Raw genomic sequence first — 16,234 nt, 5'->3', positions numbered from 1 at the left:
TCAAGTTGTAGAAACATCTCAGGAATAATCAATGGAAACAGGATGCACCTAAGCTCAATTTTGAGTGTCTTAGCAAAGGGTCTGAATACTTATGTCAATGTGATATTTCAGTTATTTATTTTTAATTACATTGCGAACATTTCTAAACACTTGTTTTTGCTTCTTCATTCTGGAGTATTGTGTGTAGATTGATGATTTAAAAAAACCCCGAATAATCCATTTTAAAATAAGGCTGTAACGTAACAATGTGGAAAAGTGAAGGGGTCTGAATACTTTCTGAATGCACTGTATACTTTCTGAATGGTCATTTTTGCTGTATACCAAGGTATTGGAATGCAACAATTGGGTTTTCTGCGTGAAAAATCCAAGGAAGAGTGCACTTTTTAAAATGTTTGCCTATTAATTTTACAATTGTTTTCAATGCTAGTTGGAATTGTAAGGAAATGCATTGATAGGATTTGTATATTTGCCTTGTCAGTTCTCGTAGAAACTGAGGGCATGTGAGGACTGTGATATCAATTTTTGATTATAACAATTTACTGAGAATCCAGCTGTGATGTTTGGCATTGCCATCAATAGTCAGGATAAGTCTTGGAGCAATGCCGCGGCATCCACTTTTTTTTCTTAAAGGCAATGGAAGGAAGACTATTATAGACAAGGTGCTAATTTTTTCCTTAATATTGTGCATTTTCATAATCTGCATTATACTTGAGCTTGTTATATTCATTCCTTTTGTACTTTAATTATAGATTGAATTCAATTTTACTTGCAGATGGAATGTTTAAAACTGGCATTGCCATGTTTACAGCAGTTCAAAAATCAGTACAAATCCTTGGGTCAAGCTCTTGATGCAACCAGGCACAGCCTTCAAGTGAGGAATATACATATGTCAGACGATCCAAGGGAGGACTTGGGTAAGTTTAAATACTTTTCAAATTCAGATGGATGATGTGGACTATGCAAGAACTTTGTTTTGTTTCCTTTGATCAAAGTGCAAATATACAGTGCAAACAACAAAACGCATTGAATCATCCCCTTGTGCTTGAAATGATCAACTGTGGCACAACGGCATTTATTTTCTCTTTCACTTGAGAGCAAGAGGTGATAGTGCCAATTTTAAAAGGTCATGGGTTGTAACCTTTAGCTTTAGGTTTGCTAGTTTGGCATCTAAGACTTGAGAACTAATGGCGTGCAAAGATGTTAGATGTTCATGAAAACTCCTGCCAGCTGCTCTGCAGGTCCTGAGTATGTGGCTGGGGATTCCATCAGGGCTAGTTGCTTCCTGTAGGTTGAATTTCAGGAAGACCAATCTGACATCTGCAACAGTAACTGTGGGTACAAGTAAACTTGAGGCTTTATGGGCAGATGTAATTCCATTGACCTTCAGATCAAAGTGAGCACAGAAGCATTGAGCTTGTTGGTTAAGGATGAGTTCTGGCCAGTGATGTTGCCCATTCTCTTGCTAGCCTGTTGTTGCAAACAAGCCTTGCTACAATAGACAGCTGTTCTTGGGGTCATCCTGTGACACTAACTTGGGCCGAAATTGCTTGATCCATAGTTTCTACATTTGTATTGTCATCTTTGACATGCATTCTTCTGCGCGCGCACACTATAATATACGATGTCCGGTATCGTAGCTTTCGCTGTATCTAGCACTCTGATCCGTTTTATGATAAGCATGAATGTTAAACCTTTGCTTTTTACAATATTATTGAATTATTAATTCTTTGATTATTTAGGATAAATAATCAAGTCGTTATTTAATTACTAAAGATAGTACTATATATCTCTTCCAGTATTATTTGTTTGAGGCGGGGGTTCTGTTTCATAGATCACTTCGATCATCTCCATTGGTGGATGCTGGGAGCTATTCAACTTGTGGCATTTTACAGCCAAGTTAAATACATTGCACTGGCCCTTGATACGGTCTTTTACTTTTCTAATATGGGCCACTGGCTGGTGATCAGGGGAAGTATGGGCAGCTGGGTGGTGACTCAGCACAGAAGCATTTTTGCTGAATCAGCTGAGTCATTGAAAGAGTCTTGTAAATTTCAAAAATGTTCTCCTGCATTGCAATTGTCAACCAATTAATATTACATAAATTGTTTTTATTTGGTGAGAGGGAAGGGGGGGGAGAAAGAAAACAGGTGCACTGCCCTTCATGAATTGTGCTTCTGGTGGTCTGAGTCATGGAATGGATTTGGCAGAGAAAGCATTAATATAATCTGACACCAGTCAAAAATGCATCCATTTAAATATTATGCAAAGCAACATTCAATTCATGCAAGATCTCCTTTGCTATTTAACAGCATCCACCTGTTTTGAAGTTTGATCAAGAATGAGATGCATCGTTGCCTGTTCTATTGGGTTATGACATTTTTATATGTTATTTATTTGATAATGTCAATGGCCAGTTATCAGCCCTTGCCGGTAATGCTGATGGGCAAGCACTTGAGGGCTGACTTTCTGAAGCTTTCACTACTCGGATTCATTCATTACTTGTCATGCTGGCTTCTGAAGGGATATATCATGCATTGGTAGTTGCTTTACTGTCTCAACCATATATATTTGCCTTGATTTTACTGGTAGGAGTGCTAATTAAATGCTTTATTGGGGGTTGCTTTGAGCTCTGGGCCTGTTTATAGCACAGACTGGACCAGAACTGCCCAAGTTCTTAGCCAGGCCTGTTCATGCACAGGCCATGTTCATCCCATTGGTCTAGTTTTGATTTAAACCTTAGGCTTAAATGCATATTTTTTTTTTAAAATCTAACCAAATACACCATACCATTCTCTTTAATGTAACTCTGCTAATTTAACTTGGAGCTGTTTTGTGGCTGCCTGGGAATTGCTGGTTCAAGGAAAAGGATGTGTAATTTTTTTTAATGAATGAAGTTGGCACAGGAAAAACCAAGTGCTGCTTGCGTTCATCTAAATTTCCCACCTACTAAGATGGGTATATGAAGCTAGCTGCCAGAGGAGTAGTTGAGGCAGGTCATATAACAACATTTAAGACTTTTGGACAGATACATGGATAGAAAAGACTGAGAGGTAAGGACCAAATGCAGAAAGGTGGAACTAGTGTAGATGGGATAGCTTGGTCGGCATGGGCAAGTTGGGCTGAAGGGCCTGTTTTCATGCTCTGATTCTAAGAAGAGAAACAGTTATTCCCTTGTCCTATTTCAGGTGGTTGTATCTTCATAGACTTATGAATGTCCTCCTTTGCAGAAAATCTAAAAGTTCATCTTCGGACCACAGAGCAGCTTCTTGATGTTGGAATAGATAAAGATTATTCCAAAGCTTTGGCGGAAAATAAGGAGCTTGCGGAGACTGTTGAAAACACAGATAAAGAGATAAAAAGGTATTGGTGTACAATCTTTTTCCAATTTGTTTAAAGTTATCCTGTGCCATTCACTGATCCCTTTATCTACTGTAAGATGGCGCAACATAAAGCGTAGCTAAATTTAGTTGACTTGTATCCAAACTTTAAAATGCAGCGTGGTTGTGTTTTCTCTTTCAAACTTCTGTATAAATCTCTTCTGATCACAGTCTTATTTGAAAATGTTTAGCTTTGGGTGATATTGTTGGTGGCTTAATGCAGTCCAATAAATTCAGCAGGAGTTGACCATTCAGTTATGGTGATACACAAAACAGCTTGACTTTAGTTGTAACATTTGCAACCACGATTAGTTTTGAGATGCAGTTATGAATAGCAAAATGGTCACTCCATCAGGCAGCTGACATTGAGTTTTCTTGATGGTAGATATGACTTTGTTTGTATTCTGCTTGAATTAATTGCTATATTTAGGACCCTTTGATGTTAAAGAGTAAGGTGGCAAATGGTGTGCAATGGAAAAGTTAATTGTTATTTTCTAAGTTAAACCACACAGTATTTCTCAAATATGGGGGGAGAAAGGTTGTATTTAGAACATCTGCATTTGTTATCAACAACATCTTGCATTAGGAAAAAGTATGAAATTTGAGTCAGTTATTTTTGACAAGATTCTGGATTTTTTTTGAATAGTTAAATCCTCTTAATTATTGTAGATGATTCTGCGCAGTAGAGTTAAATGACCTTTGATCATATTGAATGGCGGTGCAGGCTCGAAGAGCCGAATGGCCTACTCCTGCACCTATTTTCTATGTTTCTATGACCTCCATACAGTTCACATTGCTGGTTAGGAGCCTAAGTGGATATTTCTCTTGGTTGCTCCACAGCTTGTTTTATAGAAGACAAGGGCTTTTCAATTGGAACTCTCACTTTTGAAGTTTGAGGGAGATTATCAAAGATTAAACATTTGCTTTCAAGTTCACGATCGAGTGAGCTATATCTGCTGCTGTTTTCTAATCAGGAATATCTATGCACCACAGCACAGCCTATTCTGAATGAATTCTGCTTCTCTGCAGTTTGTAACGGGTATGATAAAACTGCACATTTACAATTGATACGTATATACAAGGATTCTAATTTAAAAATAATGGTTTTCATCACATTACTTTGTAAATCTGTAGAATTTGTTACTTTTTTTAAATTGACTTTGCACCATAAATGCAGAGATTACAAAAACAACTTGTTGGCATTTACCTCATCAACCCTAGTGTCATGATTGATATCACTCTAGACAATCAAGTAACTAGTCTTGTCAATTAAATCCTCAAGCTTAATATTTGCTCTTAATTTTAGTACAAACTAACGTGCTGGAAAAATATACCAAAATCCATGGAATATGAAGATATCCCACTGTGTGAGCTAACACCCTTGTGTATCAATCACAATAATACTTTATTAGCCAAGTATGTTTTGCAACATGCGAGGAATTTCATTTGCCAAGTCAGTCATACAAATAAAAAGCAACGGAACACAAAATACATTTTAACATAAATATCTACCACAGTGACTCCGCATTCCTCACTGTGATGGAAGGCGGAAAAAAAAGGTTCAAATCTCTTCCCTGACCTCTCCTGCGGTCGAGGGCCTCGAGCCCTCCGTTGACGGGACAATCTTGACTCCCGCAGTCGCCGGTGTTTTGGCTCTCCACATCGGGACGATCAGCTCCTACATCGGGGGATGTCAGCTCCCCTGCACCGGCGATCGGGGCTGGTCGAGCCTCTGTGTTGTTGAACAATGCAATGTATACAGTTATATAATTCACAGTGGTTATGCAATACACTTTTGGTTATATAGTATGCACTGATAAAGAAATTTCCCCCTTCAGAGTGGTTCAGACGGGTGCTGAGTTGATGCTATTTGTGCTTTCTTTTTAAAGAAAAAGTGAGCGACGCCAAAGCATTTCTGCCTGGGCTCATCTTAATAATAAGTATAGAACAGCAAGTAATGCCTCCCTCCACTACAAACACATCCATTTCAGTGACCTAGACTACTGTGGAACAGTAAAACCAGTTCCATCTCCATCAGACCGGCTGTCCTTTTTGCAATTGCAAGAAATACAGCACTGGCAATTTACCACTTCTGTCCCTGCTCCAAGACCCCATTAACGTCAAGAACCTAGTTTCATCGTCATATGTCTGACATATGACTGGGCTTGGCTCTTGTAATGACAATGGAACAATTTATTAATTGCGTGCAGCAGCGTAAAAGGCAAGTAAACACACCACTCGTAGATAACATAATTAACCAAAAAATCAAATTAAAAAACCTGAAGGTTTTGGTGCAGCCACGACGGTTCATGGCCGTTTTTGAACCGGGAGGTCACTGGGACACCGAGAGGCAGGAGTGGCCAGGGTGGTGTAGAATCTTGATTATGTTGTCTGCCTTTTAGAAGCAGTGTCTCCTCTAGATCTTTAAGATGGTGGGCAGGTCAGTACCTGTGGTGGACTAGACAATTTCCACTACTTTTTGTAATCTCCTTTGTTCCTGGGCGATTGAGTTGCTGAACCAGACAGTGATACGACCTGTCGATGTGCTTTGACTATATACAGGTTTGAGTCAATAAGACATGTCCCAGGTAATGAATCTATTTACTTGTACTACCAGTGCTCACTGTGGTTTATTTTGGAAATTTAACATTGACTAATTCCTCTATCGGGTATCTTTCTTCCAAAGAAACTTTAATTCTCATGCCATTTGCTGTTAGACCTTTGTCGTAGCCCTCTCAGACTATTCTTATTAAGCCCAATTATGTTTGAGAAATGGAACTGCCTCTTTTAATTAGGCACACATTCCTGCCTTGTATCACGTGCATTGCTATAATTTCCTCTTGTAATTTTGGATTTCACATGTTGTCTTCCATGTACATCTTTTGCCAGATCTTCCTTCTGTAATTCACCAGCCTTTGCGACCCCCTTTCGGCTTGTACAAGCGCCCCTTGTATTGGTCAGTCTCTCCTGACCTCCATTCTATCACTGATCTCTCTAACTTTTCCCCGTAACTTAAAACTTCCTCCAGCTTTTCCACTTGCTGATTTAAGGTCATCAAATGAAACTTTAACTAACTACTTTTCCTAACTCCACGAGTGTTGATTGGTATTCTGACCACTTTCTGATTTTTATTTGTGGACCAATGAATATGGAAAAATACTTTAGCCAGTGCTAAGCTCTGAAATTGTTCTGATGTAAAATATTATTTGATTCTTAAATGTACACTATCCTGGCAGTAATATCCATGCTGATCAAATGGTTTTGGTTCTGTAAAGATGTTTGGCAAAGTGTTAGGTCTAGAGTAACAAGTTAACATTTGTGGCATTGGTCTGCATTGAGCCTGAAACGTCAGTACTCTTCTCCAAATTATGGTTGTTGAACACTATGAATGATGTAAATATATTGAATTTCTGTCGTCAAAGTGCTGATTTTATCTTCACACTGAAGCTGCAATTGATTTATAAATCCTGCTCTTCCGGTTTCATAAAAGATAACTATAGCATAGCGATACAAAAGCTGCGTTAAACCACAATATAAATTAACAATTTTCTTTGGTAGATGACTGTATTGATGCTGCTCACCCCCAGTTATTGAACTGAGTGAAACATGAAATGAAAATAAGAGAACAGAAAGGAGGGAGTGGGGGAGAAAGATAGATGGGGGGGGGGGGGGCTGTTTGAGGTTATGTAAAATTAGATAATTCAGTGTTCATACTGTTGAGTTGTAAGCTACATTGATTGTAGCCAAACCTGGGCTCACACCCCTCGTCTGTTAGCTGCCTTGCTTTCCCCTGCCCCTCTGCTCTTTCAGCATTCTTTTCTTCCCCCGCCACCATCAGGCTGAGGGAACACCACCTATCCATGTTCTTGAGGGATGCTATCTGACCTGCTGAGCTATTCCAGCACTTGGTCTGTTTTAAACAAGTGGAAGTTGTGTAAGAAAGAACTGCAGATGCTGGTTTAAATCGAAGGTAGACACAAAATGCTGGAGTAACTCAGCGGGACAGGCAGCATCTCTAGAGAGAAGGAATGGGTAATGTTTCGGGTCGAAACCGTGCACACAGTTGACTATCCTGATGATGCTTGTTATCTTGGACTTCTTTTACCAATATTTGTGAAACTTTATCGCTTGGCATCAAGTGATGCATTCTGTAGAGAATGGGGGAATTTTGGAGAGCGAGTGGCTAAAATAGACAAATTGCTATATTTCCCTACCTGAAGTTGTAACCGTTTATAAATTTTCCTGATATTTGACACACATCAATGATATTGAAAGTGGTGCTGATTTGTTTCTTTCAGCATTACATCAGCCTACTATCTGTGTGTGCCCCAGGGCAATGCACAGTTATGCAATGAACACTTCTAGCTCACCATCTCAGTTGCTTGCTTGGTGTGAAAATGTTTTGTTTTTTTTAGGAGAATGTATGTCTGATCCTTTGACTAGGTTATCTTGTTATATTTTGAAACCAAATTATTTTTACTTTTTCAGCTTTTCCAGGAAGATTGATGAATTGGCCTCTTCCACCAGCAGAGAGACTGTACTTCACCAAGAATTAGATGAACAAGATTTGGGGATGGATGTCTTGTCATTGGGAATTTTCAAATAGGCCATTCCCCAGCATTCATTGCATATATGCAACATGCTAAATATCACTCACCAGTTAATTTTACAAATGCACGATGCACAGAATAAAGAAATCATTAAATAAATGGTCTCTATTTTGAATTTGACAACCACTGTTTATTGTAATGAACCTGTGCTTTTGTGATATAGATAAATGACCTGGATGTAAAAGTTTGATGTATATTAACGGCTTGGATGCAAGCCAGACGGGTTGGTTAGTAAGTTTGCAGATGACACCAAGATTGCTGGGTCGCCAACAGTGAGTAAAGGCTGTCAATATGTACAGCGGACATTAGCTCAGATGCAGAAATGGGCGGCTGTATGGCAGATGGAGTTTAATCCGAGAAAGTGTGAGGTGCGGCACTTTGGGCAGTCATATGCAAGGGAAAATGTACAAATATTGGCATGACGCTTGATAGCAATGTACAGAGGGATCTTGGTGTCTGAGTCGATAACTCCCTCAAAGTGGAAACACAAGTATACAGTGTGGTAAAGAAAACATATGGTATGCTCGCTTTCATAGGTCATGGCACTGAGTACGAGTCAGGATGTTGACAGTTCTTTGGCTAAGCCACATTCTGAGTATTGTGTGCGGAGCTGGTCGCCCCATTACAGGAAGGATGTGTTAACTTTGGAAAGGTCACTGAGGTGGTTTACCAGAATGATGCCTAGATTGGGGGGGTTTTAGCTACAGGGAGAGCTTGGACTGTTTAGGATTGTTTTCTCGGGAACGCCAAAGGTTGTAGGGAGAACTGATGGAAGTATATAAATTTCGAGAGGCATAGTTAGGATAGACAATCAGAATTTTTTTACATAGGATGGAAAAGTCTAGTATTAGGGCATTGCTGTAAGGTGAGAAGGGCAAAGTTTAAAGGAGATGTGTGGGGCAAATTTTCTTGCACAGGGTGATGAGTGCCTGGAACGTGTTACCGGAGGTGAGTGGTTGAGACAAATGTTATAGTGGCATTTAAGAGACTTTTGGATAGGCATATGGATATTGAGGAAATGGAGGAATATGTACTATGTGCAGGCAGATAAGAGTTTGTCTTGGTGTCATATTCAGCATAGATCTTGTGCCAAAGGACCTGTTCTTTACTGTTCTATGTTCAATGGATGACAACCAATTTTGTTCTCTTAATATTTTTACCTCAACAGGTGAAAAGTTCATTCATAATAAGCTCTAGTTGGAAATTGTTTTGAAATTAATATTTTGAGGGATTGTGTTTGGCATACTTGCTAATTGTTTTGATACTCTGCTTTTGAACAAAATAATGATTGGAAATTATAATATTTTTTAGGATAAATCCTGTTCTGGGAATTTTTTTAAATTATACAGCAATGCTAAATCCCCACGAGGGTTTCTGTCTAAGCTATAAACATCTGTTTTGCAATTCAATTGGGCCCCGACAGAATAATCAATCCCACCAGTCGTGCACTATAAGGTTTTAGAAGAAATTGCTGTTTTCTCAACTCATTAAAAGTAGTTCCCCAACTTGCAATAAAGCAGTTTTATTCCCGTGCTGCGTATCATTAAAGATTACTTATGGTAATTACATCTTTGCTTGCACTTAAGTGTAGTTTTGAGGATTGGTATGAATCCTGAAGTTCTTAATGGTTTTATAAATTCTCCTATTTTCCAAGTTGTCTCCTTTTTCCACTCGACAGAGAAAACACAGCCAGAGGTCACCCCGTTCGACTTCTGATTCTGCGTTGCCGATCAGCTGTTTGACGAGGGCTAATGTGCTTTTGCTTTGTTTTTCTTGCCTTTGGCATTATACCTGATCTCCAGTGTGTCATCGTGGGCAAGTGCAAAACTCAAAGGTTGTTTTTTTTAGGTTATTGCAGATGGAATATTGCAATGCACCTGGTTATCCTTCCATAGGCTGCATGGTGTGTATTGGCACAACTCTCTGCTGAAGACTGAAATGGAAGATGGTCTACTGCCAAACATAATAATTTAATTGTAAGATGCCAGTTCTGTTCTCTTTCCAATGTGTCCATAAATAGCCAAGAGGATCCTTTGCGATTGTACTTTTTTTTTTTTTTCAACCTTTCTCAAGTTGTGAATTTTGGAATGCATTGTCTAGGGGATGGAACAGTTGCTATAGCAGCAGCATCTAAATGTCACTCCATCATTCATCAAATATTTCTTGTTTATTCACAGATATGAACATCACTAAAAAGAATAGTGTGTATCTGCATGGAGACTGCACATTCTTCCTGTGACTGTGGGTTCCCTCCGGGTGATCCCACATCCCGAAAATGTGTAGAAAGTGGGCTAACATTGAACTAGTGTGAATGAGTGATCGAAGATTGGTGTGGACTTGGTGGGCCTGTTTCCATGCCGATGGTGTTCCCATGTGATTGCTGCTCTTCATGGATAGAATATGGGAGTTGCAATTGGAGCTCCCTGAGCCAGTAACTGTAGCCATGGTGTGCCAGTGTAGGAAAAGAATGTTTTGGAATGTCTATGTGATGTCAACCAAGCTACTTTGTCCTGGATGCTATTGAGCTGGTCAAGGTGTGCTAAAAGTGCAGTCATCCAGTTAAATGTGGAGTATGCTGTCAATGCTGTGATTTGCACATTGCAGATGGTGGAAAGGGTTTGGGGTGTCAGGATCTCCATTGTTGAATACTGAGTTTCTGTTGTGTAACAATGGGGGACATGATCTTGCTAAAATCATATACGTCAGGCCATTGTTCATCGCCAGCTACTAGTGTTCAACACCATCATCCCCTCCAAATTGGTTACCAAGTTCAGGAAACAATCTCTGTAATGCCATTGCAACTGGATCCTCGACGACTTCATCAACAGAAGGCAATCGGTACAAATTCAAGATTAAATATAATTGTCGCATGTACCAATTAAGGTACAGTGAGATTTGAGTTACCATACAGCCATACCAAGTAAAAAGCAAAAACACACACACAGCACATCAAATAAAGTTTAACATAAACATCCACCACAGTGCAATCAACATTTCTCACTGTGATGGAAGGCAATAAAGTTCAGTCATCTTCCCCCTTTGTTCATCTGTGGTCGGGGTCTTTGAATGGGACCATTGCCGATGGTCCGCTGTTCAAGCCCTCTCGTCGGGATGATCGAAACTCCGGCGTCGGGACTGATCGGAACACTCCGTGGCATGGAGCTCCCGAGTCAGCCGCAGCTTCGGTGCTAAAGTCCACAGGCCCCACGGTCGGAGCTCCAACGCTGGCGATCCTCGGCAAGAGATCCCAGGCTCCACGATGGTAAATCCGTGCTGCACCCGTGGCTTGAAGCTCCGGGCCGCTCTCCAGGAAAGGCCATACCACGTTGTAGGTGGCAAAGGTGGGGTGGAGATGCGACACGGAGAAAAATCACATCTCCGTCAAGGTAAGTGACCGAAAAAAGTTTCCCCCCAATCTCTTTCCCTCCCACATAAAACATACCAAGAGTCATTAAAACAAACATTCATGACATATGCAAAATAATAAAAACAGAAGGGATAAGACAGACTGCTGGCGAGGTGGCCATTGCGGGTGCCATCTGGTGGCAACGATACTTCCTCCTTGATAACCACAGCACAAGGACAATTCAAGGCAATGTGTTCAGTCCCCTGCTTTACTCGTTCTAGACCGATGCCTATAGCCGGAACCTGCAACTCTATCTTTAAATTTGCTGACAGCACCAGCATTGTTGGACAAATTACGGATAGTGACGAGTCAGTATAGGGGGGAGATCAATCATCCGTTTGATACCAGAGCAACAACTATGCACCCAATGTCAGTAAGATAAAGGGACTGGTTCTCTTCAGAAGAGGAAGGCTAAGAATCCATAAGCCTGTCTTCATTGGGTCGGTGGTGTAGGGTCAACAACTTCAAATTGCTGAGCATGCATATCTGTCCTGGACCCAGCACATTGATGCAATGGTAATGAGAGCCCATCAATGTCTATTTCCTTAAAAGATTAAGGAGATTTAGTTTGTCAATGAATACTCTCTTAAGTGCCTGCAGGTGTATGGTAGTGAGCATATTGACTGGTTGCAACACAGCCTGGTTTGGCAACTCAAATGCCCAGGAACAAAGTAGATTACAAAAAGTGATGGATGGGACCCGGTCCATCACACGGACTGATCTTCCTACCATTCAAGGGATCTATTAGAGGCACTATCTCCAAAAAGGCAGTCAACGTCATCAAGGACAACACCACCCTGGCTACTCTCATTTCACTCCTGCCATTTGCAAGAAGGTATAGGAGTCTGAAGACTGAGACCTACAGCAAACATCAATCTTCCCACCAGGCTATTGAACATTACAAACGCCAACTAATGTTCGACCTACAAACTGTCTTGATTGCACTAGGGACTTTAGGGCTTTGCTTTATCTTGCATTATATTGGTGTGGTTTTTAGGCATTAAATTTCACTTCTGTTTCGGTAGATATAACAATAAAAACTCTCTTGACTCTGTATTCATGTGACTAATACAACTAAGTTTTATGTCAATGTTAATCCCCAGGGTGTGACAGAAATTTGCCAATACGATTGCCGTTGAATATTTAGTATCTTGTAAGTAATACTCCCTCCCAGCTTCTGTAATGAGCCATGAACTCACTTGGTTGGACTATAACTAGTCAAGGCTGGGAGCAACACAACTCAAACTTGTCCAAAGTTTATTGAACTTAAGTAACTATATTGTAATGCAAAACATGACAAATAATACAAAATATTACAAACTACGAAAGGCTAGTCAGATAATCATATAAGTAATGTAGCAATTTGAAGAATCATATAAAACTTTTATATTTTAATAATCTTGTACACCTTTTATATCTTGGCAAACTTTGGTTCCCATTTAATTATCTCTGAATGATTCTGGATGCGGCTCCCCCTGGTTTTGGTCCCTATCTGTTTAGATTGATTGGACGTATCCATAGTCTTTTTTAGCAAAACTGCCCATATTTGACCCGAGAACCAACTCGTAATACAACTGAATCACAGCCGTGATCATTGATAGCTTTTGTTTCTTTGTCCCTTCCATAACCAGCTCTGAGCTCATACACACTGCAGACATTCCATGTACAGACTGTTTTCCAACTCTTTCTAACATAGACATAGAAAATAGGTGCAGGAGTAGGCCATTCGGCCCTTCGAGCCTGCACCGCCATTCAATATGATCATGGCTGATCATCCAACTCAGCATCCCATACCTGCCTTCTCTCCATACCCCCTGACCCCTTTAACCACAAGGGCCACATCTAACTCCCTCTTAATTATAGCCAATGAACTGGAGCAAAGGATGCGATTCCAATGTCACAGTTTACTTTGTGAAAGAAGTGAGCATTTCTTGTTGTAACTTGTATCCCACTTTCTTTTAACTGAACATTGGGTAGAATTCTTATCAACGTTGGGCAATTAAGCTTTAAGCTTCACCACGAACTTCCACCCTGCCCTCAAATTCACCTGGACAATCTCTGATACCACCTTCTCCTTTTGTGATCTCACTGTCTCAGTTATATTGTCCCCTCCATAATGTTTGGGACAAAGACCCATCATTTATTTATTTGCCTCTGTACTCCACAATTTGAGATTTGTAATAGAAAAAATCACTTGCGGTTAAAGTGCGCATTGTCAACTTTGAATAAAAAGGTCATTTTTATACATTTTGGTTTCACCATGTAGAAATTACAGCTGTGTTTATACATGGATTGGATTGCCTCAGCGCAGAGGGAGAGCAAGGAGGGAAGAGACAATGACTTTGGGACTTAAACTGTGTTGAGTGTTTGTTATTTATTCTATGTTATGACTGCAGGCTAAACCATTTCGTTGCACTGCAAAGTGCAATGACAATAAATTGAATCAAATCAAATAGTCCCCCCATTTCAGGGCACCATAATGTTTTGGGACACGTGGCTTCACAGGCGTTTGTAATTGCTCTGGTGTGTTTAATTGCCTCCTTAATGCAGGTATAAGAGAGTTCTCAGCACCTAGTCTTTCCTTCAGTCTTTCCATCACCTTTGGAAACTTTTATTGCTGTTTATCAACATGAGGACCAAAGTTGTGCCAATGAAAGTCAAAGAGGCCATTATGAGACTGAGAAACAAGAATAAAACTGTTAGCGACATCAGCCAAACCTTAAGGGCCTGTCCCACTTGGCCGTCATTTACACGACCTGGTAGCGTGTGGGTAGTGCGGGACGGGCGCGTGGCGTGTAGGAGTGTGGAGTTGCGCGCGGTATCGCGCAGCGCTCCAGGATTTCGTTCTGCACAAACTTTTCGCGTGCCACCGGGCCTGTCGTATAAATGACGGCCATGTGGGACACCCTGGCGCGGCGAAACGTCTCGCCTCCAACAGTAGCAGAAGCAGGCAAGCGATCGTGGGGCTCACGGCCGTTGCGCATCTGAATCCGCCCCCCCCAGAGCGGGGCCAGAGACGATTGGAGATAGACACAAATAGCAGGAGTAACTCAGCGGAACCGGCAGCATCTCTGGAGAGAAGGAATGGGTGAAGTTTCGGGTTGAGTCCCTTCTTCAGACTGAAGAAGAGTCTTGACCCGAAACATCATCCATTCCTTCTCTCCAGAGATGCTGCCGGTCCCGCTGAGTTACTCCTGCATGTTGTGTCTATCTTCAAATGACGTCACGCGATCCAGACGGCTGTGCGGACGCATGATGACGTGCGCGACCGTCGTGCGTCAGTCACTACTGGCCTGTCGCGTAAATGACGGCCAAGTGGGACAGGCCCTTTAGGCTTACCAAATGAAAGGGCACTTGTGAGCTTACTAATTCCAAAGGGACTGGCAGGCCAAGGAAGACCTCCACAGCTGGTGACAGAAGAATTCTCTATAATAAAGAAAAATCCCAAACACCTGTCGACAGATCAGAAATACTCTTGAGGAGTCAGGTGTGGATTTGTCAATAACCACTGTCCGCAGAAGACTTCATGACTAGAAATGCAGAGGCTACACTGCAAGATGCAAACCACTGATTAGCCGCAAAAATAGGATGGCCAGATTACAGTTTGCCAAGAAGTACTTAAAAGAGCAACCACAGTCTGGAAAAAGGTCTTGTGGACAGATGAGATGAAAATTAACTTATATCAGAATGATGGCAAGAGCAAAGTATGTAGGAGAGAAGGAACTGCCCAAGATCCAAAGCATACCACCTCATCTGTGAAATACAGTGGTGGGGGTGTTATAGCCTGGGCATGTTTGGCTGCTGAAGGTACTGGCTCGCTTATTTTCATTGATGGTACAACTGCTGATGGTAGTAGCATAGTGACTTCTGAAGTGTATAGACACATCCTATCTGCTCAAGTTCAAACAAATGCCTCAAAACTCATTGGCCGGCGGTTCATTCTACAGCAAGCCAATGATCCCAAACATACTGTTAAAACAACAAAGGAGTTTTTCAAAGCTAAAAAATGGTCAATTCTTGAATGGCCAAGTCAATCACCGGATCTGAACCCAATTGAGCATGCCGTTTATATGCTGAAGAAAAAACTGAAGGGGACTAGCCCCCAAATCAAGCAGAAGCTAAAGATGGCTGCAATACAGGCCTGGCAGAGCATCACCAGAGAAGACACCCAGCAACTGGTGATGTCCATGAATCGCAGACTTCAAGCTGTCATTGCATGCAAAGGATATTCAACAAAATGCTAAACATGACTACTTTCATTTACATGACATTGCTGTGTCCCAAACATTATGGTGCCCTGAAATGGGGGGACTGTATAAACACAGTTGTAATTTCTACATGGTGAAACCAAAATGTATAAAAGTGGTCTTTATTAAAATCTGAGAAGGTGCACTTTAACCACATGCAATTTTTTTTTTCTATTACAAATCTCAAATTGTGGACTACAGAGGGAAATAACTAAATGATGGTTCTTTGTCCCAAACATTATGGAAGGCACTGTAGGTGATAGACTATCAACTGACGTCTAATAAAACCAGGACTCTCTCCCTACGGGATCTACCTACACCTGGTTATTAAAAAATCAGCATGCTTCCTAGATGTACTTGATAAAATGTTTCAGGTATTAGCTAAGTTTTGTAAGTATGTAGTGTTTATTACCCTTTATTATACAGACCTCTGGATCCAAAGGCCAACATCCCATTAGCCAATCTGATTATATCTCACAGCGCCACAGAACCAGGTTTGATCTTGACTTTGGGTGCCGTCTGTGTGGAGTTTGTCCGTCGTTCTTGTGACCGAGAGTTTCCTATGGGTGCCCTGGTTTTCTCCCACATCCCAGA

At 40.9% G+C, this 16,234-nt stretch overlaps 1 protein-coding gene across 1 annotated transcript in view; it reads left to right on the top strand.

Annotated features, from left to right (window-relative positions):
- Window positions 1–10,021, top strand: part of haus8 (HAUS augmin like complex subunit 8) — a 51,188-nt gene extending 41,167 nt beyond the window's left edge. The window contains exons 11-13 of the mRNA XM_033046943.1: window positions 773–914; window positions 3,228–3,360; window positions 7,866–10,021. Of these exons, the coding sequence (XP_032902834.1) occupies window positions 773–914; window positions 3,228–3,360; window positions 7,866–7,983 (393 nt within the window). The 3' untranslated portion in view covers window positions 7,984–10,021. The remainder of the gene's footprint in view (window positions 1–772; window positions 915–3,227; window positions 3,361–7,865) is intronic.
- The last annotated feature ends 6,213 nt before the right edge of the window (window positions 10,022–16,234 follow it).

The sequence above is a fragment of the Amblyraja radiata genome, chromosome 29 (assembly GCF_010909765.2).
Source record: "Amblyraja radiata isolate CabotCenter1 chromosome 29, sAmbRad1.1.pri, whole genome shotgun sequence".
Lineage (NCBI taxonomy): Eukaryota > Metazoa > Chordata > Chondrichthyes > Rajiformes > Rajidae > Amblyraja > Amblyraja radiata.
This window is presented reverse-complemented; position numbering and strand designations above follow the sequence as displayed.